Here is a 23467-nt window from a genome sequence, read left to right on the forward strand (position 1 = left end):
GCTCACTACTCACTAAATAAGGAGTGAAACTATCTAAATCAACATATTCATTTGGGATTTGATTTAAAAATAGTATACACCTGGTGAGTTTGCAAGTTTACCTAGCATCATGGCTAATTAGCGATTAGCTTTACTAGCGATTAGCATGCTAATAATATAATACACATTCATGAATATAAGTGCTATTCTTTGTCCATGTCAATCTGACAAAAACATCAGTAATGGCAAACTAGCTTACATTTAGGATAGCCTATTTAATGTTTAATCTTCAGTGATGCTGAACGTGCTCAGCCAGTGTAATGATTAAGTTCGACTCCCAAGACAAGACGATGTTCACCCGACTGGCCAATAGGAACGTGGCCCCGCCCATGACATTATTTTCACAGCGAGAGCAAAATCCTGACACGAGCAAGAAATTGCATCGAGAGCAAAGACTTAGGTTTTGAGAGTGAGAAGAAAAACGTTTTGAGAGGAACATATTTTTTTGAGAGAAAATGTTTTCACACGGAGAGCAAAAAATATATATTTGAGAGTTTAAAAAATTATGATAAAATGAGAGATTTTTTTCTTTTTTTAAATTAATAATTAATTAATTAATACTTTCTCTCAAAAAAATTTTAGTCTCAAATATTATAATTTTTTTTGCTATTGGTATAAAAACCTTTTCTCTCAAATATTTTTTTTCTCTCATAAAATGCTTTTTTGCAATCAGTGTGATAACTTTTGCTCTCAAACATTTTTTTTCTTCTCTCAGATCATTTATTTTCTCGCATGTAATAAAGACACAAATCTAGCTCCATACATACACTGCTCTTTACAAGTAAGTACACTCTTCATTGAATTTGGGTGATTATTTCAATTTTATAGCACTTGGGGGGGAAAATGACAAAGAACGTTGAAAAAAGCTTCAAAAATGGAGGGAAAAAAATCGACAAAAAAATCAGGGAAAGTGATAAAAACCTTACTTGGATACATGTCTGTGAACCATAAGTGTTCAGGGCCAAGTATGTAATGCAGATATAATATCAAATGAGAGCAAAAGATGGCAGCATTTAGCAACTCTAAAATCACATCAGTGCGCAACGGAAGTTACAAACTGTAAATCACTTCTAGATGCAATGGATTCTCTACGTGGGTTTGTTGTGCAAACTTCACCCCAACTGGGGAAAACACAAGACTTTCACCCAGGAAACAGGTGTTCATGTCCTGAAGAAGTTAAGGAGAAAACACAAGACTTTCACCCAGGAAACAGGTGTTTATGTCCTGAAGAAGTTAAGGAGAAAACACAAGACTTTCACCCAGGAAACAGGTGTTCATGTCCTGAAGAAGTTAAGGAGAAAGAAGACTTTCATCAAGAAAACTGGGTGAAAGTCTTGTGTTTGTTTGAGCTATGACCACCACCCCAACCTGCCTCCTTATGCAGAGTTTGGTGCTCTTTGTAACCTCCTTTGCTTGTTTCCTCCTGCAACACTTACTGCGTCCACTAGAGGGGGCTGCCTGACAACAAATGTACATCGTTATACAGTAAGCAGCTTGCACTATTGCCTTTTATGGTTGTTTACTGGGTGAGGACAGTCTGATCACTTGCCTTTATGGCTATTATTGCTACTGGGTTATATGGCTGATACAGGGTTTGATTGTTTTATTGGTATTGTTGGAGGTTATCTGTGTTTACCTGCCTGTAAAGGTGGAGTGTTGTTGGCCCAAGAATGGTCTGATAATAAAGGATTCTGTGGAAATACTGTTAAATCTTCAATTTCGATACCATATGCCAGCACAAGGTCGAGGGTGTGGTTAAAACAGCCTTATGAACACTCTGACTGAAAACAATTGAATCTAGTAGTAGAGTTGAAAACAATACTAAGGCTATCATTGTCAACGTCCACATGGATATTAAAACCACCTACAATAAGTACTTTGTCTGATTGAAGGACTACACATGATAAAAACTCAGAGAATTCAGATAAAAATTCAGAATACAGACCTGGAGCTCGGTAAACAACAACAAACATAATTGGCTGTAATGTTTTCCATGTTGGATGTAGAAGATTAATAACAAGGCTTTCAAAAGAGTTATTATTTAGTTTAGGTTTAGGATTAAATAACAGGCTTGAATCAAATATGGCCGCAACTCCCCCACCTCGGCCTGAGCCTCGAGGAATTTGATTATTAATATGATTGGGAGGAGTGGCTTCATTTAGACTAACATATTCTTCATGGCACAGCCAGGTTTCAGTAAGACAGAATAGATCAATTTGATTATCTGATATCAAATTGTTTACTAGTACTGCTTTAGAAGATAGAGATCTAATATTTAATAGTCCATCTAATTTTCCTATTCTGTTCTATCATTGCAGTGGTAGTTTTAATTCAAATTATGTTCTTAAGTATAGCTCCAATTTTGTTTCCCTTTGATTTAACTGATCTGAGTCGGGGGACAGACACTGTGGTTATGGGACTATGAGTGGGCGACTGCTCCAACGAGAGCACAGAGAACACGTAGCACTGCACCTCTGATTACTGATTTCAATATTGGGTTGTCATGGTTTATGACCGATAATAGACTGGTTCAGGATTCTTGAAATGAGATCAGCTCTGTCCAAAAACCAAATTACTTTCATCAGATCTAATAAATTTAGTGTTTTCTGCTGTAGCTTTTTCAAGGTTTTAGACACATTTGGTAATAATAATGGTCCTAAATTATGTAAAATTGCTGTTTTCTTTTATATAAAAATGTAAAAAAAAAAAAAGAAGTGAGGACTCCTAGCATTACATGTCTTTTTTTTTGGTTTAATTATTAAGTATTTTGAAAATCAGACACAATGAAAAACAACAAGATCATATTTTATGTCATTATCATATGAAATCAGAACAGTAACACATTATGTCTACAGGATCAGGCTGCACCACGACTCCATCAAGGCTCCGTCGTCGTTTCAATGTCCATTGGAGGTTTTCAGTGGACCGTCTGTATATCACACATTTAAAATATATAGTTCAGAGTTTTACACACACTGTTCTTGGTTTACATGCACATTGAATACAAGTTTGCAGCTTGTTTAGATGTAGAAAGAGATGCTTTGTGGCTGTACTTGAGTATGACAGCCCTTTAACTTTCTCTGTAATCAATAATCTTAAATATATAAAAAACAATATAATTATATTTAAAAGTGTATTATTCCCCGAGTCTGAGGTCATCAGGTCAGATGTTGTTAGTGGTCCCCAGCACTCAATTTAAAACCAGAGGGGATCTTTTTAATCAGTGGCACCCAGGATGTGGAACGCACTGCCGCTCTCTTTAAGTTGCTGATTTTATGTACCTATGTTTTCCTTTGTATTCTTATGTCTTCTATTTATCGTATTCCAATTTAGCACTTTGTGATTTTATCTGTGAAAAGTGCTATATAAACAAACTTTACTTACTTATTAGATCTCTGTCATCTGGATTATGACATGCTGATCAGCTAACACAATATGATTATTGTGCAAAATGCAGGGAACACATCAGGCCCAGAGTATTCCAGTTTGTATTTGTGCGTTGGTGTATATCAGCAAACGCATTTATGATCAATCAAATTACCACAAAATAAAAGACACAAAGACAACCTGGAGCCATAGGGGCCACTGAGGTTCTGGGTTAGCCATGACCATAATAACACAAATTGTGAGAATTAATTGAATGATTGTTGATTGTTGTAAATGAAACAGGTTCCACTAAAATGATGGTGTATAGCAACATGGATGGATTACCCGAAAGACGTGGGCCAAAGGGCTCAGGGGCCACAACCTATTATTATTGTTATTGACATTTTTTGTTGAACAGTCAAATGTTTGTTTAAAGCTGCACAAATAACTTTAACTTTGAAGTAGGGATGTCAGTTATGTTTTTTGTCCCAGATTTGGATCTGAGTCTTTTTAATATTTAATATTTGAGTAATAAAAGAGCATCTCTTTTAACATAAACCAGCTGCACACTTTTACCACATACCAGTTACATTCAACAAAGCAATTACATATGTTTAACAGCTGAATATATAATAATACAAATAAAACAAAGCCAAAGAGTCACATTTTCCTTTGTAATTTCCTCCAATATTTTGCACAGTATTTAGGGTACCACATTCTGATCACCAGACTGTCCTCACCCAGATTACGACTGTGTAGGTTGATTGTGCAAGCTACTTATAAAGCCCCATATTTACATTTGTTGTTAGGTGCCAACCTCTCGTGGTAGTTATTGTGTGAGCAAATGCTCAAACAAACACAGGACTTTCATTCTGGAGGCCAGAATTCATATCTCGTTTGGAAACCAAAAGTCAACAATCACTTTCATGGACCTTAGTCCATGACATAGGTACGTGCTTTTTTTTACTATTTTTACATGACTCATTTTAAATCAATCCCTGATGTTTTCTAGAAATGATGAAACAAATGTTTGGTTTAAAATCCATTTAATAAAATGTATAACCACAGAATTAACAGCTCATTCAAAAGTGAGAAACCAATGAGTATTTATGAGTGAATTGACCAAAATGTATAACATAATTATTACAACATAGAAAGGATAAACACTAGAGCAGGTTTTCTCACAACCTGGCAACCCTACTGTTGTCCCTATTAGTGACACACAACGGATCTACAACACATTAACTATTAAAGCTGTTAGTTACAACTGATAAACTCTTTATGAAGGCTGTTGTATTAGAAAAGTGTTGAGTATAGTATCTGAAAGACGACTGTCAGCGTGGAAGTTATTATTCACTTCCTTCTTGGGGATGACGAGGTCAGAGCCCAAACACTGTGCATATTCTACATTCATCTAAACTGGTTGATATCATTTATTATTCTAGAAACATAAAAGGTTTAGGTCAGCCCACAACCAATCACCAGCAAACGTAGCTAACTCACCTACTGTGAGAATGGCCCTTGTTTATTAAACATAGGCTACTTTGAATTAAAAGGCATTAAAACAAAACAGAACTAACTAAATATACAAACCACACCATCATTTCCCCCTTTACAGTATTTTCATTTATAAGAATTGGTCTGATCAGCTTAAACAAGACAACAACATGTGTTGCTGCACTTGCACTTTTTTTTGGCGAGTATCACTACACATGCCACTGCAGCGCACAGTAGTCCACCCCCTACGGCTCCTAGTGCTGCTCCTATGGTAGACGTTATCTGACCCTCACCAGCAAGATACCCAAACAGACATCCAACACCCATACCAGAAAAAACTGTAGTTTGAATAGCAGCTTGATTGGGTTGTGTTCCTCCTTCTGGGCCATTTTGTACCTGTTGTTGTAAGGCAGTTTCAGCCTCTTGGAGCATCTCAGCGGTGTAGTATCTTCCTTCTGCTGCCTGAACTTTATCATTGATCTTCTTCAGTAGCTCAGGGACCTGTTCGGGCTTGTCAAGAAGATGGTATCCATACTTGCACTTTTTGATTAGTGAGTGGAGATTTTCATTGCCACGAAAAAAGTCCTTTATGGTACCTTCTTCTCCATGGGTGAACAACACCATAGTGTAATCCATTGTGTTTTTGCCAAAAGTATCGCGAATACTTCTCACCATGTCTTCTTCTTTCTTTGTGTATTTATCTCTCACACTCAGCACAATCAGGAACACGTGAGGACCAGGTTCAGCAAGTTTGATGGATGTCTTGATCTCTCTCATAATCTCCTCTTCTGTTTTGTCAATGTTTAACAGACCAGGAGTATCAACAACAACCACATTTTGGTTGTTAATATTCCCCATTTTCTTCTGGCACTTCTCTGTGACAGCAGATAGACCGGGCTTTGAGTCAAATAGGTTCTCCTGACCCAGGATGGTGTTTCCTGAAGAACTCTTCCCAACTCCAACCATCCCGAGCAGGACGATCCTCAGCTCTGCTGGAAAATTTTGTAGACGTTAGTACAGAAAGAATTGCCTCTGTCATGATGTTATGTCAAACGCTCAAATCTATGACAATCTATGAGTTTGTGAGTCAGATGTTCAGTTTCAGATTGTTTCCACTATCATTTCTCTACGGTAAGCCAATTTTGCCAATGGTGAAGTCATACGCCACCCTACTGTGCCTCTGATAGCTAGTATTGGTTGACTTCATTGGTTAGGTTGGTTACTTTGGTTAGTTTTAGAAGAGGAGTGGGATTGGTTAGTGTAAGAATACCAGGGTAAGCTGATCAAAGGCAGGGTAGGTCATGCCTTCACTATCCTAGGAAAATAAAAGATTGTGTACAGTAAATATGAAGCTGCTACAGGCTGCCTGTTAGCCTAATGTGGGAATGTAACCATGTGGACTTTTTAAACAAAGAGAAAACTTTGCAAATATGTGGCCTCCCCTTTCAAAGTAATTGCAGAGACAGCCTGGACAGCCAACAGGCTCCAAAAACTCCAGACATTGAAGGTCCCACCTACAGTAAGTGTTACTTTTAGGTTTGAATTCTGATCCTGGCTTCCCATTGAACGAGACTCATGGAAACTGCAGGGTGTCCCTGTGGCGTCACCCAGCAGATAAAACCAGGCACAGGTTAATCCACCCTTTCAGTACAACGAAAGACGCTAAAGTTAGTAGTAGAGTGCATGAGTGAGTGATGAGTGATTAATCGGAAATGCTGGTTACATTTTATTACATTTCAAGGAGCAGTTGTCTGTGATTATTTGTGTATGTGTTCTAATCGCTGGTTTTGCAGGTCAGTGCTCGGATTCACTGTCAAATTTGAAATAGCCAATAAATTAATATTGCATTTTTAAGAGAAAACCTCTCTTTGAGACTGCATCGACAAACTAGCACTTTCACTTAAACTTCATTCAGTGCTAACATTTAAAGTGGAAGTTCAGATAATTTCAAATGCCACTTCAACCTCCTTTAGTATTTAATGTGCTTTCAACATCTAAACTGCAGATTTTTAAGCAACATGTACATGTAAATTTACAATATTAGTAACTCATTAACTCTTGCCCCTGACAATGTCTGTGCACAACCCGGATGTGTCTGCCCTGGACACCATCTGGCACATGGCACCACACACCCCTTGTTTTGCCAAGGAGTGGAAGGTTATATTGGCCGGTAACGATAAAGTCCCACCAACGTGATCATCAGCGGTGGAGGAAGTTACCAGAACACGGTCTAATGTCCCAAACGTTTGGGGGAGCCCAGTATTTATGTTAAAGGAAGGGTTGGTAATGTGGAAGATCTAGCAAGATTTAGTTTAGTTTAGTTTAGTTTAGTTTATTTGTTTATCTCAAACAATCAATGTTGCAAAACATAAAAAACATAAAATAAAACACAATCAGAATCTAACAACAAAAAAGAAAAAATATATAAAAAGGATTAGTTTGAGAAGGAGCAGGCAGAAGCAAATAGCTTATTTGATCCTGCCCCTTATTTCCCAAAATCATATTATACAAAGTAAAATAGATATGCAAATTCAGCATACAATCTTTCGGTCTTAAAATAATTTACAACAATACAATAATATACAACAATACCTTTAAATTAAAAATTACAATCCTAATTGAAAGTATATACATTTTAGAAAGTGTAAAGGATCCAAACAGTTGTGTGTTTAATGGCTTAATCATTTCAAAAAAACATCAGATTTTATAAACTACATGTGTTTTGTGTGCAGAAATCTTAATGTGTAAAGTTACTAGTAACTAAAGTTGTCAGATTAATGTAGTGGAGTAAAAAGTCCAATATTTCTCTCTGAAATGTAGTGGAGTTTCATGTTTTCTCCTTAACTTCTTCAGGACATGAACACCTGTTTCCTGGGTGAAAGTATTGTGTTTTCTCCTTAACTTCTTCCAGGACATGAACACCTGTTTCCTGGGTGAAAGTCTTGTGTTTTCTCCTTAACTTCTTCAGGACATGAACACCTGTTTCCTGGGTGAAAGTCTTGTGTTTTCTCCTTAACTTCTTCCAGGACATGAACACCTGTTTCCTGGGTGATAGTCTTGTGTTTTCTCCTTAACTTCTTCCAGGACATGAACACCTGTTTTCTGGGTGAAAGTCTTGTGTTTTCTCCTTAACTTCTTCAGGACATGAACACCTGTTTCCTGGGTGAAAGTCTTGTGTTTTCTCCTTAACTTCTTCCAGGACATGAACACCTGTTTCCTGGGTGAAAGTCTTGTGTTTTCTCTCTAACTTCTTCAGGACATGAACACCTGTTTCCTGGGTGAAAGTCTTGTGTTTTCTCCTTAACTTCCTCAGGACATGAACACCTGTTTCCTGGGTGAAAGTCAGTTAGTTTAAGCTAAGGATAAAACACATCAGTCAGACAGACAGACAGAAAATGATTTGGCAACTATTAAAATTAATTAATTATGTATTTTTCATTTTAAGCAACTATAAGAAATATCATCTGGTTGTAGCGTTCTCAAACGGGAATATTTGGTGGTTTCTTTTGTTGTCTCTGACAATAATAAACCAAATATTTATGGTTTAAATTGATATTATTTGGTATTTAAAGACGTCATAAGAGCTCTGGGATTTTGGACGTTTAAGATTGGACATTTTATCTGCTGGTTTGTTTCTCTGTCCATGAAAACCTAAAAACGACTAGAGAGTACCGTTAGGACATGTGGCAAGATTACAGGCATCACCCTCCCCACTCTCTCCCACATCTACTCCAACAGAGTGGCAAAGAAGGCCCAATCCATTGTTGCTGACCCTAGCCACCCCCTGTCCTGCCAGTTTAAGTTACTTCCCTCAGGCCGTAGGTACTCCATGCCCAGATGCAGGCCCAATAGACTCAGAAACTCTTTTATCCCGACTTCCATTTCCATTTTAAACAATTTGCCACAACTGTTTTAAATGTATTTTATTTACTATTGTGTTTTAGATACTGTGGGTATTTTATGTTTTGCTGTATTGTTGTGTGTCTTGTGTTTATGTCTGTCAGCTGACTGTACAAACAATTGCCCCTCAGGGATAATAAAGTTACCTTGACCTTGACCTTGACCCTCCTTTTGTCCTCGGCTTTAATTTGACCCATTTTCAATCAGAAATCAGAAATGTGGGTTTCTTTTAACCAAAATAACGTAGATGGTTCCATATATATGGAGCTAGATCTGTGTCTTTATTACATGCGAGAAAATAAATCATTTAATAGAAAAAGAAATATGTTTGAGAGCAAAAGTTGTCATACCAATAGCAAAAATAATATTTGAGACTAAAAAAAGCTTTGAGAGAAAGTATTTTCTCATAGAACATAAAAAACATATAAATTTGAAATTTTTTAAATTATTTCTGAGAAAAGAAAATCTCTCAAAATACTTTTTTAAACTCTCAAATATTTACTTTTTGCTATCAGTGTGAAAACATTTTGAAATGTGTTCCTCTCAAAACATTTTTCATCTAGCTCTCAAAACCTAAGTCTTTGCTCTCGATGCAATTTCTGGCTCTTGTGTCAGGATTTTGCTCTCGCTGTGAAAATAATGTCATGGCATAAGCATCATCTTATGATGTGTGTGATAACTTTTGCTCTCAAACAATTTTCTCGCATGTAATAAAGACACAAATCTAGCTCCATACATACACCGCTCTTCAGAAGTAAGTACACTCTTCATTCAATTTGGGTGATTTATTCTATTTTATAGCACTTGGGGGGAAAATGACAAAAAAAGTTTCAAAAATGGAGGAAAAAAAATCGACAAAAACATCAGGGAAAGTGATAAAAAACTTAGTTGGATACATGTTTGTGAACCATAAGTGTTCAGTGCCAAGTATGTAATGCAGATGTAATATCAAATGAGAGCAAAAGATGGCAGCATTAAGCAACTCTAAAATCACATCAGTGTGCAACGGAAGTTACAAACTGTAAATCACTTCTAGATGCACTGGATTCTCCACGTGGGTTTGTGTTCTCATATTTAGTCATGTGTGCAAACTTCACCCCAACTGGGGAAAACACAAGACTTTCACCCAGGAAACAGGTGTTCATGTCCTGAAGATGTTAAGGAGAAAACACAAGACTTTCACCCAGGAAACAGGTGTTCATGTCCTGAAGAAGTTAAGGAGAAAACACAAGACTTTCACCCATGAAACAGGTGTTCATGTCCTGAAGAAGTTAAGGAGAAAACACAAGACTTTCACTCAGGAAACAGGTGTTCATGTCCTGAAGAAGTTAAGGAGAAAACACAAGACTTTCACTCAGGAAACAGGTGTTCATGTCCTGAAGAAGTTAAGGAGAAAACACAAGACTTTCACCCATGAAACAGGTGTTCATGTCCTGAAGATGTTAAGGAGAAAACACAAGACTTTCACCCATGAAACAGGTGTTCATGTCCTGAAGAAGTTAAGGAGAAAACACAAGACTTTCACCCAGGAAACAGGTGTTCATGTCCTGAAGAAGTTAAGGAGAAAACACAAGACTTTCACCCAGGAAACAGGTGTTCATGTCCTGGAAGAAGTTAAGGAGAAAACACAAGACTATCACCCAGGAAACAGGTGTTCATGTCCTGGAAGAAGTTAAGGAGAAAACACAAGACTTTCACCCAGGAAACAGGTGTTCATGTCCTGAAGAAGTTAAGGAGAAAACACAAAACTTTCACCCAGGAAACAGGTGTTCATGTCCTGAAGAAGTTAAGGAGAAAACACAAGACTTTCATCAAGAAAACTGGGTGAAAGTCTTGTGTTTGTTTGAGCCATGACCACCACCCCAACCTGCCTCCTTATGCAGAGTTTGGTGCTCTTTGTAACCTCCTTTGCTTGTTTCCTCCTGCAACCCTTACTGCGTCCACTAGAGGGGGCTGCCTGACAACAAATGTACATCGTTATACAGTAAGCAGCTTGCACTATTGCCTTTTATGGTTGTTTACTGGGTGAGGACAGTCTGATCAGTTGCCTTTATGGCTGTTATTGCTACTGGGTTATACGGTTTGATTGTTTTATTGTTATTGTTGGAGGTTATCTGTGTTTACCTGCCTGTAAAGGTGGAGTGTTGTTGGCCCAAGAATGGTCTGATAATAAAGGATTCTGCGGAAATACTATTAAATCTTCAATTTGGATGCTATATGCCAGCACAAGTTCAAGGGTGTGGTTAAAACAGTGAGTGGCCTTATGTACACTCTGACTGAAAACAATTGAATCTAGTAGTGAGTTGAAAACAATACTAAGGCTATCATTGTCAACGTCCACATGGATATTAAAATCACCTACAATAAGTACTTTGTCTGATTTAAGGACTACGCATGTTAACAACTAGAGAATTCAGAATAAAAATAAAAAAAATTCAGAATATGGACCTTGAGCTCGGTAAACAGCAACAAACATAATTGGCTGTAATATTTTCCATGTTGGATGTAGAAGATTAAGAACAAGGCTTTCAAACAAGTTATAATTTAGTTTAGGTTTAGGATTAATTAACAGACTTGAATCAAAGATGGCTGCAACTCCCCGTCCTCGACCAGAGCCTCGAGGAATTTGAGTATTAATATGACTGGGAGTAGTGGCTTCATTTAGACTAACATATTCTTCATGGCCCAGCCAGGTTTCAGTAAGACAAAATAGACTCGTTCAGATTTCTTGATATGAGAGCAGCTCCGTCCAAAAACTAACGAAATTACTTTCATCAGATCTAATGAATGTAGTGTTTTCTGCTGTAGCTTTTTCAATGTTTTAGACACATGTATGGTAATAATACTGGTCCTAAATTATGTAAAATTGCTGTTTTCTTTTATTTAAAAATGTAAAAAAAATAAGTGAGGACTCCTAAACACCCCCCCGCCAAATTAGTGCACAGATGCGGAGTAGTACTTATTGTGCAAAGGACTTAAAATTATAGCAGTTGAATGTGGTTATTATATCATGGCTAAGAACCAATTAGATTGCTTGATTTGAGTTCAACGTTTTATAAACTAGAGTAGATCAAACAGTTATTCCCATCATCAGCACAATAACAGCCATGTTGTTACAATCCGCCTGAGCCGGTGAGGTCAGCAGGTCGATACAGGAGACAGATCTGACAGTTAGAAACCAGCTGCTTCCAGTCGGTAATATTGACATTAATCTGAATGAAGACAAAGTCTGGAGGGTTACAGGTCTTTATTTTTGGTTTAAGTATTAAGTATTTTGATAATCAGACACAATGTTTTCCTTTGTATTCTTATGTCTTCTATTTATCGTATTCCAATTTAGCATTTTGTGATTTTATCTGTGAAAAGTGCTACATAAACAAACTTTACTTACTTATTAGATCTCTGTCATCTGGATTATGACATGCTGATCAGCTAACACAATATGATTATTGACTGAAAGGCTCATAACTGTTGATATGATCAAACACCAAAAAGATGTAATCCTGGCTAACTTTTAAAAATCCAAACTGCACAGAATCAAACATCTAACAAATCATATTTGCCCGAGCATCAGACACTGATTTGCCATACACGCTAATTTAATTAAAAATAAAAACCACCAATGGGACATTGTTGAAATTTGGCACACTTTGGCTCAAACACTGAAACTGAAATAGTAAAGGTGTTCATACCAGATTTTGACACAGGGCCCCTTAACGAGACAGGGCCTTAAAGTGCTCATATTAGGCTTTTTCACTTTGTAAACCTATAACATGCCCATAAAAAAGATATATAACACAATAAAGGAAAGGGAAAAAGCATATGAGCACTTTAAGATTGGGTAAAAATGCAGGGGAAACATCAGGCCCTGAGTATGCCAGTTTGTATTTGTGCTTTGGTGTATATCAGCACATTCATGATCAATCAAATTACCACAAAGACACAAAGAAAACCTGGAGCCTTATGGGCCACTGAGGTTCTGGGTTAGCCATGAACGTAATAACACAAATTGTGAGAATTAATCGAATGATTGTTGATATTGTGTAAATAAAACAGCTTCCACTAAAATGATGATGTATAGCAACATGGATGGATTACCCGAAAGACGTGCCGAAGGGCCAAAGGGCTCAGGGGCCACAACCTATTATTATTGTTATTAACATTTCTTGTTGAACGTCAAATCTTTGTGTAAAGCTGCAGAAATAACTTTAACTTTGAAGTAGGGATGTCAGTTTTGTCTTTTGTACCCATTTTGGATCTGAGTCCTGTTAATATTGAATATTGGAGTAATAAAAGAGCATCTCTTTCCACATAAACCAGCTGCACACTTTCTCCACATACCAGTTACATTCAACAAAGCAATTACATATGTTTAACAGCTGAATATATAATAATACAAATAAAACAAAGCCAAAGAGTCACATTTTCCTTTGTAATTTCCTCACATTCTGATCACCAGACTGTCCTCACCCAGATTACGACTGTGTAGGTTGATTGTGCAAGCTACTTATAAAGCCCCATATTTACATTTGTTGTTAGGCGCTAACCTCTCATGGTAGGTATTATGGGAGCAAATGCTCACATAAACACAGGACTTTCATTCTGGAGGCCGGGGCTCATATCCCGTTTGGAAACCAAAAGTCAACAATCACTTTTATGGACCTTAGTCCGTGACATAGGTACGTGTTCATTTTACTATTTTTACATGACTCCTTGGGGACCAAGCAGCGAAGCTGTGAGGCACCATTAGTGATTCTACCTTTTCTTATTATTACACATCTTTCCTCTGCCATGGCAGTCTATGGAAGCCCATAGAACCGTACAGTAAAAAGTTGTGAAATTTGGCACATTGATTCAGGACAGTCCCATAATTCATTTCACCAAGTTTTAGGTCTGCACCACAGGCAGTCTAGCGCCACCAATGAGTCAAATTTGTCGTTGCATCCATGCGATTAACTTTTGAACCGTATGCCCAATTTTGAACATCAAGATATAGTTGGAATCCTTGGATGATGCCGAACTCAACGCACCCCATGATGTCAATATTAGTGATCGACCGATTTATCGGCCGGCCGATATATCGGGCCGTTATTTGCGTTTTTACGGCTGCTGCGTTGGCCGATAGTTTTTTCCCGGCATTATTTACAGACAGGCATCAACAGGCAGCTCTGTGTTGCTAGAGATGCTGCAGTTCACGTGCAGACCATGCACTGCCCCTCCCCCAGTAGCAGAGTGCCGTCTAGCCTGCTCTTCAAGACAACGGTAAGTTTTAAACTTCAAAGCATCTTTTCTTTTAACTGCATATTGACATACACATTTTAAAACTTGTAATACATTTTTTATATACTTGTGTAAGTAATCAACTGAGGAAGTTTCATGGCTATATCTATTATTTTAAAATTGTACCCTATTCACCTGTAGTGTCTCGCCTTAATGTGCATCTGACATCATGTTATTTTCCTCTGCTGATTTATGTTCTGTAGTTGACAAATCTGGCAGCTTCTTTTACATTTTTGTTTAGACCTACTACTGTACTGTCTTTGCATATTAGGCGGCATATTAGCCTTAGACATGCTCATTTTATTTTATGTAGAAAAATTTAAGCCATGGCAGTCTTAAATTACAAATCAAGCCCTTTATTTAAATGGCTACTTTTCAGGTTTATTGTTTTTTTAAATTATTTAAATGTGTTGACAAAGGACATGTTGTGATGATCTGATTATATCTGTCTTATAATATGTCAGCAAGCAATGCATCATCAAGGCTGTGTTGTAGATGTTAATGAAAGCCTTTTACCCTTGCACAGTTAACAATTTGCAGTGCACCCATCCATATGATGCACACTGCACACATAATTTGGGTGATATGAATGTAAGATGATTGCAGAAGTGACGCTAATCTGTGTTTTTGTTTATTCTTTTTAAAGAAATGGCAGAGCAGATTCCGAAAAGTACAAATCCAGTGTGGCAGCATTTTACGCAGCCTACTCCAGGTAAGGCTCACTGCAACATCTGCAATATATTGATGAGCATGGGAGCTGAAAAGGCAAAGGCGAAAAATACTTCAAATATGTGGAGCCACTTGAAACGTCACCACCTTGAGGCGTATAATGATGCACAAAAAGAAAAGGATGATCGAGCAGCAGCTTCTACTTCTGCAGCAAGTTCAACACAGCCTAATATTGTGCAGATGTTCGATGCCCAAAGGAAATGGGGTAATTCTGACACCAGGTCCAAAAAAGTTGATCTTGCCATAGTTGAGATGATTGCCAGAGACAATCATCCATTTACAGTTGTCTCTGGTGTTGGTTTTAAAAGGTTGGTGGCATTGCTGGAGCCCAGATACTCTCTCAAAATAGAAAAGTACTATCGCATTGACCTCTTTGAAGATGTTCACACAAAAGTAGAAAACAAAATCAAGGAGCTGGTCACGTTAGAAAATGCAGGCCCCTATTTGGCATTTATAACGGATTGTTGGTCTGGTGACAAAGAATCCCTAATGAGCCTGACCTGTCATTTTATTGACAGTGACTGGGAAAGGAAACAAATTGTCCTCCATGTCAAAGCAATGCATGGCTCTCACACAGGTGACTATATCAGCGAGGTGTTCCTCAGTCTGCTGAGGCATTGGGACATCGGCATAGAGGGAGTCGTGCTTGTGCTTCGCGATAGCGGCGCCAATATGATTAAAGGGATGAGGCTCACCGAAGTACCCGATCTCAGCTGCAGTGCTCACACACTTCAGCTGGTGGTAAATGACAGGATCAACAGCCAGCGAGCAGTGATGGACATTGTTGCAAGTCTTCTGCTACCCATTTTAACCATTCGATACTGGCCAAACAGCGTTTGAAGGACATTCAAAAAGAAGTTGACCTCCCCCAGCACAGAATAATCCAGTTGGTGCCAACATGCTGGAACTCCACTCTTCACATGTTGGAGAGCATGCTGGAGCAGAAACGGGCACTTACTGTATATGCAAGGAAACATGGAAAGATATCAATCTTAACAGCAGATCACTGAACTCTTGTGGGCAATTTGATTGACACACTGAGCCCGCTTGAACAGGTAACACTGGAAATGAGCATATCAGACTCATCAATATCGTGCATAATTCCCAGCATCACCGTCCTAAAAATGCTACTTGAAATTGAGGGTGCAAAAGCAAGGGGCATCAAAACACTCTGTGACACTATGCTGGACAGTTTAAAGGCAAGGTTCGAAAAGGGGGCCTGCCTTGGCACCAGGCACACTGAACAATGCAAAAGACTGGATAAAGGATGAGCATGCCACTCTGTCTCAGGCTAAGAAACGGAAAAGGGCTTCCTCAGACAATCAAGGCCCAGATCCAAAACGGATAAGGGTGGAGGAAGAAGAGGAGGAAAACGTTAGTCCGTCTGACATGCTTGAACAGATGTATGCCAACCTTCTGGGGGCACAAGGACCTCTGAGGAGGCTGATGATGAGGAGGAGCAGCTTTTCACTCAGCAGCTGGATCAATACCTATGGGAGTCGTTGATCGACAGACAGATGGGCCAACCACTTGCATGGTGGAAACAAAATGCATCCCGCTTGCACCTTCTGGCACCACCCGCCAGAAAATTTCTCAGTCCACCCCCCTCCTCTGTTCCCAGTGAGGGGTATTTAGCGAGGTCAGCCAGATATATGAGAAAAAGAGGAATAGGCTGACCGGAGAAAATGCAGAGCATCTCAGTTTCCCCCATTACAACCTGCAGCTCCTAAACTGGGAGTATTAAGAACTTTCAGTGAGGGGTGTGTGGGGTAAGAAGTGGGTATAATAGTGTAATAAATACACTATTGCAATAATAAAAACATTGCAATAATTACACTGTAATTATTTTATTTATACTTAAATATTTATTTTCAGTATTTTCAGCACTGAACTCTTTTTTTATTTGTTCTACCTACCTGCTTTTACTATTTGTTAAATATTGTTTTTTTTAAGTTCAATAACTGTTCCTTTTTTAAACTGAGACTTGTAACATTTGTTATCGTCATTGTGTCATTTTTATGATGTAAATTGAGGGAGCAAAAGCAGTATCGGCTCCAAATATCGTCTTAAGAAAATCGGCAACCCTTATCGGTCATCGGCTAAGGCTGATGAAAAGATATCGGTATCGGCACTAAAAAAAATCCATATCGGTCGATCCCTAGTCAATATCCACCATGTTGACCTTCCGCCATATTGGATTTGATCAAAAACACTAGAACGTTTTCACAGGTCACACAATTGGTCAGATTTTCATGAAACTCGGCACAGATGATCTTCAGACCATGCCGGCGAAGCCGCCAAACAGGAAGTGAACTCATATCTCGGCAAGTCTTTCACATGTCAACACCAATCTTAGTACATAGGTACAGGGCCCGATTCAGAAGAGGCTCAAGAACTTTGGTGACCTTAGACCTATAGGGGGCGCTGTAATTAGCAAAAGTAAGTTTTGGTCTAAGGCCGACACATGCCAATTTGTGGCGTCAACATAATTGATCCGGCCTCCAAATTGGATTTCATCAAAAAACTGTTTTCACAGGTCACAAAATTTCTCAGATTTTCACGAAACTTGGCGCAGATGATCTTCAGATCAAGCTGCACAAAAGTTATTCCATTGCGCATTGATATTCGAAAGCGTTTACCCATCACAGACAATCGAAATCGACGGCGAAGCCGCTAAACAGGAAGTGAACTCATATCTCAGGGTGGCTTTCACGTATCAAAATCAAACTTGTTACAGGGACTTGGCACCTGATTGTGAGAATGTACTAGGACATTGGTGTAATTTGGCCTCTAGGGGCACTGTAACAAAGTAAATGAGCTGATATCTCAGCCATTCTTTATCCAGTTGTCATCAAAGTTGCTGTGAGTGCTTGCTCATGCCATGGCAACGCCATTCCTGCTAGTGTACTGCTTGGCCCCCTCATTGTTGCTTGATGTTTTCTAGAAATTAACAGATGTATGGTTTAAAATCCATTTATTAAAATGTATAACCGCAGACTTATCAGCTCATTCAAAAGTGAGAAACCAATGAGCATTTATGAGTGAATTTACCAAAATGTATAACATAATTATTACAACATAGAAAGGATAAACACTAGAGCAGGCTTTCTCACAACCTGGCAACCCTACTGTTGTCCCTATTAGTGACACAAAACGGATCTACAACACATTAACTATTAAAGCTGTTAGTTACAACTGATAAACTCTTTATGAAGGCTGTTTGTAGAAAAGTGTTGAGTGTAGTATCTGAAAGACGACTTTGCGTATTCTACATTCATCTAAACTGGGTGATATTATTTATTATTCCAGAAACGTAAAAGGTTTAGGTCAGCCCACAACCAATCACCAGCAAACCTAGCTAACTCACCTACTGTGAGAATGGCCCTTGTTTATTAAACATAGGCTACTTTGAATTAAAATGCATTAAAACAAAACAGAAATAACTAAATAAACAAACCACACCATCATTTCCCCCTTTACAGTATTTTCATTTGTAAGAATTGGTCTGATCAGCTTAAACAAGACAACAACATGTTTTGCTGCATTTGCACTTTTTTTTGGAGAGTATCACTATACCTGCCACTGCAGCGCACAGGAGTCCACCCCCTACGGCTCCTAGTATTGCTCCTATGGTAGACGTTATCTGACCCTCACCAGCAAGATACCCAAACAGACATCCAACACCCATACCAGAAAAAAACTGTAGTTTGAATAGCAGCTTGCTTGGGTTGGGTTCCTCCTTCTGGGCCATTTTGTACCTGTTGTTCTTAGGCAGTTTCAGCCTCTTGGAGCATCTCAGCAGTGTAGTATCTTCCTTCTGCTGTCTGAACCTTATCGTTGATCTTCTTCAGTAGCTCAGGGACCTGTTCGGGACGATTGTCAAGAAGATGGTATCCATAATAGCACTTTTTTATTAGCTCGTGAAGATTTGGATCTTGAGGATAAAAGTCCTCTATCTTGGTACCTTGTAGAACTTCTCCATGGGTGAACTACACCATAGTGTAATCCATTGTGTTTTTGCCAAAAGTATCGCAAATGCTTTTCACCATGTCTTCTTCTTTCTTTGTGTATTTATCTCTCACACTCAGCACAATCAGGAACACATGAGGACCAGGTTTTGCAAGTTTGATGGATGTCTTGATCTCTCTCACAATCTCCGCTTCTGTTTTGTCAATGCTTAACAGACCAGGAGTATCAACAACAACCACATTTTGGTTGTTAATATTCCCCATTTCCTTCTGGCACTTCTCTGTGACAGCAGATAGACCAGGCTTTGAGTGGAATAGGTCCTTGTCCAGGATTTTGTTTCCTGAAAAACTCCCACTTCCCAACTCCGACCATCCCAAGCAGGATGATCCTCAGCTCTGGTTTTTCATCTGCTGGAAAATTTTATAGACGTTAGTATAGTAAGAATTGCCTCTGTCATTATGTTATGTCAAACACTCAAATCTATGACAGCCTATGAGATTGGCAGTCAGATGTTTAGATTCAGATTGATTCCACTATCATATCTTTATGGTAAGCCAATTTTGCCAATGGTGAAGTCATACCCCACCCTGCTGTGCCTCTGATATCTTGTATTGGTTGCCTTCTTTGGGTTAGGTTGGTTACTTTGGTTAGTTTTAGAAGAGGAGTGGGATTGGTTAGTGTAAGAATACCAGGGTATGCTGATCAAAGGCAGAGTAGGTCATGCCTTCGCTATCCTAGGAAAATAAAAAATAGTGTACAGTAAATATGAAGCTGCTGCAGGCTGCCTGTTAGCCTAATGTGGGAACCTAACCATGTGGACTTTTTAAACAAAAAGAAAACTCTGCAAACATGTGGCCTCCCCTTTCAAAGGAATTGCAGAGACAGCATGGACAGCCAACAGGCTCCAAAAACTCCACAGTTGAAGGTCCCACCTACAGTAAGTGTTACTTTTAGGTTTGAATTCTGATCCTGGCTTCCCATTGAACGAGACTCATGGAAATTGCAGGGTGTCCCTGTGGCATCATCCAGCAGATAAAGCCAGGCACAGGTTAACCCACCCTTTCAGTACAACGAAAGATGCTAAAGTTAGCAGTTCTTCACCTTGCTGGACATGTTTTGTGTTCATTATTACAGATTTTCGATCCTAAGAAATCGCTGTGCAACCAGCCTAGTGATGGTACCAATTAACGGTTTATCCCTCAATCTGAGTTTCAGCACCACTAAATGTGAGGCCATGGTTCTCAGCAGGAAACCAATGGAGTGCCTACTCCGGGTGGGGAATGAGTCCTTACCCCAAGTAAAGGACGTCAAGTACCTCAGGGTCTTGATAGCGAGGGAGGGGACAATGGAGCGGGAAATTGGCCGGAGAATCGGAGCAGCGGTATTAAATTCACTTTACCGCACCGTTTACTGCAATTTTTTTTCCTACCCTAACCTGTGGTCATGAAAGCTGGGTCATGACCAAAAGAACGAGATCCCCGGTAAAAGGGGCTGAATTGGGTTTTCTCAGGAGGGTGGCTGCTGTCTTCCTTAGAGGTTGAGAAGCTCAGTCATCAATGAGGAACTCGGAGAAGAGCCGGTGTTCCTTTGCATGGAAAGCAAGCCTCTGGTAAGGAAGCCCTGGCACGCCCAGCTTGGAGGATACCTCGAGGAAGACCCAGGTCAGAGTTGTTTGATGTGGTAAAGTTTGGGGTCCCTTGATAGAGACACTGCCCCACGACCCGACACCGGATAAGCAGTTAACAATGTGTGAGTGATGAGTGATTAATCGGTAATGCTGGTTACATTTTATTACATTTGAAGGAGCAGTTGTCTGTGATTTCTTTTGTGTATGTGTTCTAATCGCTGGTGGTGCAGGTCAGTGCTCGGATTCACTCTCAGATTTGAAATAGCCAATAAATTAATATTGCATTTTTAAGAGAACACCTCTCTTTGAGACTGCATTGACAAACTGGCACTTTCACTTAAACTTCATTCAGTGCTTACATTTAAAGTGGAAGTTCAGAACTTCATTTGAAATGCCACTTCAAACCCTTTCAGTATTTCATGTGCTTTAAACATCTAAACTGCAGATTTGTCAGCAACACCCAGATATGTCTGCCCTGGACACCATCTGGCACATGGCACCTCACACCCCTTGTTTTGCCAAGGAGTGGTAAAATCCCACCAATGTGATCGTCAGCGGTGGAGAAGTTGTCAGAACACAGTCTAATGTCCCAAACGTTTGGGGGAGCCCAGTATTTATGTTAAAGGCAGGGTTGGTAATGTGGAAAAGCTAGCAAGAAAGTAAGTTTGAAAGTATTATCCCTTTGGGGCTCCGTATAACCTTTTCCCCTGCCCTCAGGGCTCTGCCTGTGCTCAGATGTGCACAAGACATTTCCTGAAAAACAACAAGGCCAACTGTGATGTCGCCTCACACCACTTTTTTCTTGGCCAAAAAAATGCACTGACACACACCCCAAAGAGTAAAGCTGACGGCCAACTGCACGGAACGGTACGTTCTGCCCCTGCATAAGAGGAAATACTTCTCCCATCCCGGCAGGTGGCCGTTAGATATACCCGTGATACGTACAATTTAACAGCGTTTGTCCAAAAGGCAGACGGAAGCTGACATGTGGCGACGGTGCGGGACACACCGCAAAAACTAGGGCGACTGCCGATCTTCTTGGTGTGTCAGGGCGGTAACACAGCCCCCCACATGTTACAGATCTACAGCGGTGGAAGAAGTATTTAGATATTTTACTGCAGTAAAATTACTAATACCACACTGTAAAAATACTCTGTTACAAGTTAAATTCCTGCAGTGAAAATGTTACTTCAGTAAAAGTCAGTAGTAGTAAAAGTCAAGTATCATCAGGAAAATGTAGTTAAAGTATTAAAAGTAAAGAAACATCCTCCCATTTTAGAAAGTGTAAAGGATCCAAACAGTTGTGTGGTTAATGGTCTAATCATTTCAATAAAACATCAGATGTTATAAACTACATGTGTTTTGTGTGCAGGAATCTTAATGCGTAAAGTAACTAGTAACTAAAGCTGTCAGAAGAATGTAGTGGAGTAAAAAGTACAATATTTCTCTCTGAAATGTAACAGATTAGAAGTAGAAAGTGTCATGAAAAGAAAACACTCAGGTAAAGTACAAGTACCTCAACAATTGGACTGAAGTACAGTACTGGAGTAAATGTACTTAGTTACCTTCCACCGCTGGTAATCATATTAAAGTAACTCATGCAAACATATATGTGAGTTGTACTCTGAAAATGTGTCTTCACTCTGAACAATTCATCCAAATGTGGATTTCCACAACAGTTAAAAGAACATGGCATATAAAGTAATTTAAGAATATTTAAAAATTCTTTGTACACTGATAATATGTAAATAATGTGTATACATGCATTACAGAGTATTAACCATTAACAAGGTATTATAAACACCAGTTGCAACTTTATAAAAGTCATCGAAATAATGTTTATTGATGGTTTATAATTAATTTCTTAATTATTAACAAAAACTTCATATAATATCAAAATAAGCGTGAAACAATAAATTATCAAAACAACAAATTATAGCATAACTAATAATGAGTAAACATTATTATCATTTCATTTTTTTAACATTAAATAACTTAAAATTAAGTTTAATTTGCGATCAATTTACTATTATTATTTGTTAGTGATGGTTATGATGAAGTCTTACAAATATAAAAAAACAAATACAAGAGATAAAGACAAGTATCTGCAAACATCCAACTAACTAACTAACTAACCATTAACTAAAAACTTAGATATTGTCTCTAAAATGCTGCTTAATCCAGTTGTGTGCAGATAATAAAACTCCCCACTGCAGATAGATACACTACCAAACATCTCTGAACTTCACAAAAACTCAACATTTCAGTTGTATTTTTAATGAATATTGAAAGATAGTTCAGTCCAATTTAGTTCAAAGTTGTCTCAAAACATCATTTATCCCCAAAGACAGGTTAAAAACAGAATGAACTGTTAATGAGTTGCTGGTTTATATTTAAGAAAACAAATATTGTCCAGGCAGCAGAATGTCAGCTTCTTTCTTGGAAAAGCAGCTCATCTTTAAAGTCTTGTCTCTGTGGATGTCTTGTTCTGAGTATTTTAATTTCCATCTCATCATTTTATATTATAGCCTGCTTCTAGTTCCCTCCCCTGAAAGACACGTCACCTGAGCTGGCCAATCACAATTCAAATTGTGACTGAAAGCAGCAAATCAGGAGGCTCAGCTGAAGTTTACTTCCACAAATCTACTTATTTGCCAATGTCAATCAGTTTATTTTAGCGTAATTCATAATAAAAATGTAATTAAGAAATCCCCACAGTAAAAGTCAATCCATCACAGATAGTTTAAGAGTTAAATGTACAGGATTTCAGAAGAAAAGTGGTCCGGCACCACACTGTTGTTGCAAATTGAAGAAACAGACATTTTTCGGAAGTGTGATTATTCACTTAGATGTTCAGATTGATACCACTCTCATGTCTATAGTAAATATGAAGTTGCATTTGGTAAGCTTAGTGTTACCGGCACCAGAACTAGGGGGAATCTGGACCGGCAGCAATGGCTACACAGGCTAGGAAGCACAGCATAGCTTAAGGAAACTGATTGCTGTGAATCAAAAGAGAGCACAATGTTAGCGTGTTGCTCACGGCAAAGCTCGTTTATT

The 23467-nt window shown here is 38.7% G+C and overlaps 1 protein-coding gene across 4 annotated transcripts; it reads right to left on the reverse strand.

The window, feature by feature from the left end:
• Window positions 1-2783: 2783 nt before the first annotated feature.
• LOC120574910 (GTPase IMAP family member 7-like) lies at window positions 2784-22891 on the reverse strand. 4 transcript variants are annotated; one of them, XM_039825421.1, is made up of 3 exons: window positions 18388-19188; window positions 5299-5894; window positions 2784-2968 (listed from the first exon to the last, which is right to left on the reverse strand). In XM_039825421.1, the coding sequence occupies exons 1-3, from the start codon at window positions 18560-18562 to the stop codon at window positions 2957-2959; spliced, it is 783 nt and encodes a 260-aa protein (XP_039681355.1). In that variant the 5' UTR covers window positions 18563-19188; the 3' UTR covers window positions 2784-2956. The 4 variants fall into 4 exon arrangements, with proteins under 4 accessions (XP_039681355.1, XP_039681352.1, XP_039681354.1 ...); XM_039825418.1 differs by lacking the exon at window positions 18388-19188 and adding an exon at window positions 22821-22891 and having other exon boundaries at window positions 2784-5894; XM_039825420.1 differs by lacking the exon at window positions 18388-19188 and adding an exon at window positions 22821-22876 and having other exon boundaries at window positions 2784-5891.
• Between the last annotated feature and the right edge of the window lie 576 nt (window positions 22892-23467).

This window comes from Perca fluviatilis, chromosome 15 (genome assembly GCF_010015445.1).
Source record: "Perca fluviatilis chromosome 15, GENO_Pfluv_1.0, whole genome shotgun sequence".
Classification (NCBI taxonomy): Eukaryota; Metazoa; Chordata; class Actinopteri; order Perciformes; family Percidae; genus Perca; species Perca fluviatilis.